Source organism: Fusarium graminearum, chromosome 2 (assembly GCF_000240135.3).
Source record: "Fusarium graminearum PH-1 chromosome 2, whole genome shotgun sequence".
Taxonomy (NCBI): Eukaryota; Fungi; Ascomycota; class Sordariomycetes; order Hypocreales; family Nectriaceae; genus Fusarium; species Fusarium graminearum.
In genome coordinates, this window is record NC_026475.1 from 3,989,758 (window position 1) to 3,991,599 (window position 1,842).

Consider the following 1,842-nt stretch of genomic DNA (forward strand, 5'->3'; position numbering starts at 1 on the left):
CCAACCAGCGCAGCAGCTAGGGACGGCTGGGCAATGGATGCCATGTTTGGAGCTGGAAATGGTCATCAAGGAGGTGCAAGCACAGGACTCGATCCTGACAGGATCAGGGATCTATTTCCAGTTCAGCAAGAACTCTTTTCGGCATCGATGCCTCCGCCGCCTCCTGATAGGAGCTCGAGCTTGAACCCTCAGGCTGGGCAACAGAGCAAGACATCATTTCTGAGTCGACCGTTGGCCAATGCCAAAGCCTCTAAGGGGGTCCGTAAGAAGGGCCACCAAAGAAGAGCCAGCGACGACATTCAGATTCGGGCGGGCGCACACATACAGGCTCAAGGACCGTCCGCCGGTGACAAGAACCATTACCCCCCGATCGCAAATCAACAATCCACGCAGAACAAATTCACCAAGTTCTTCAGAAGGTCTTCTACCGGACCTCCGAGCGGTGCCCCAACCCCAACCCCAAGAACAGAGCATGGTCCCACCGAACCACCCAATGGGGCATTCTCGAGCTCTACTGGTGCACCAGTGCTCCCACCTTGGATCAGTCGGACAGGTGCGGCTGAAGAGGATCGCGACAGCGCAACACCACCACCAATTATGCGAAAGTCGCGACAAGGAAGGAATGTCTCGGTGGATTTTGATATGGCTGACGACCCGGTAATGAGCCAAGAGTCGGGCACTCCGGGAACACCCAAACCACCAGCGAACGAAAAGGACACAGCGGAGCAGACAGAAAGCCCGAGAGGGGCTGGCGCAACAGGAAGCAGGAGAAAGTGGTTGCCTGCATTTAGTCTTAGAAACAAGCAAGGATAGAAGATTTGGATTCATTATGGCATAGAACTTTCGCACGGAACACTACCCAATGGGGCGCCAGACGGCGTAGAATCACCACAGCAATGTGTCGCTAACGAGGAACACATACACATGACGAACAGGCGTTGGATTCCCTTTTCTCTCACAGGAACATTATGGAGTGCTTTATTTGGCGGATGGATTGGGTGGTTTGGATACAGGGCTTATGATGCGATGACAAAAGGGCGCATAGCTTCATGATGACTTGGAGCGTTGCAGCGAATTAGCATAGATTGACTGAATCAATTCACACAATTCAACTCATATCGTTTGCTCTTGGAGAGCTAGTGGGACGAAGACTTGGATGCTGAAAGTACAAGGGACAAGTTGGTGGGCTAGCTTTTATCATTTGAGAGCACATACTTGGGCCGTTTGTTATTGCGCTCTAATGTCCAGAGGTTAAATTTCCCGTCACCTCAAGGAGAGAACCACTTAAGCAGCAAGTGTGGTGTTGTAGGAACCTTATTGTGTTCGTTCTCTATCTTTTTGATCTCTCCTTTTGTAAACCATCGTAGTTCATCATCATAAACAGGCCACCTGTGCCATCTTCATCAAATCGCCTCCCTTATGTTCGACGTCGTTAAGAATGTTATAGAAAAGAATGTAAGGAGCTGAGCTCTCTTTTTGATGCAATCACCATGCTTTGTTCCAGATGCTTTTTTGCACAAGGTGATCATGCTGTACCAAAGTGAAAAAAGAATGAACCGTGGTCTCATGAATGGTTGGAAAGGAGTCCGTTTAGACCCAGTTCCACTCTCCCTGCACGCGCCCTTGGTCCTTGTCTCCCATAGCCTGCTCGAAGGCAGCGGGGGAAATGTCGAGATCGTTGTCGGCACAGCCATCGCAGCGACTGGAAAGGGAATATTGGTTAGTATATTTTGACTCAAGAGGGGAGAGGGAACTTACTCGACGACGGTGACGATGGCCTCGCCGGCTTCACCAGTGACCTTGATGGTCTTGCCACAGTAGTCGTCAGAGTCGTAGAGACCA

General features: G+C 50.8%; 1 protein-coding gene across 1 annotated transcript in view; it reads left to right on the forward strand.

Annotated features, from left to right (window-relative positions):
• FGSG_12255 (uncharacterized protein) overlaps window positions 1–813 on the forward strand; it is a gene marked incomplete at both ends in the record, with an annotated part of 2,343 nt that extends 1,530 nt beyond the window's left edge. The window contains one exon of the mRNA XM_011322848.1: window positions 53–813. Coding sequence (XP_011321150.1) covers window positions 53–813 — 761 coding nt within the window. The remainder of the gene's footprint in view (window positions 1–52) is intronic.
• Between the last annotated feature and the right edge of the window lie 1,029 nt (window positions 814–1,842).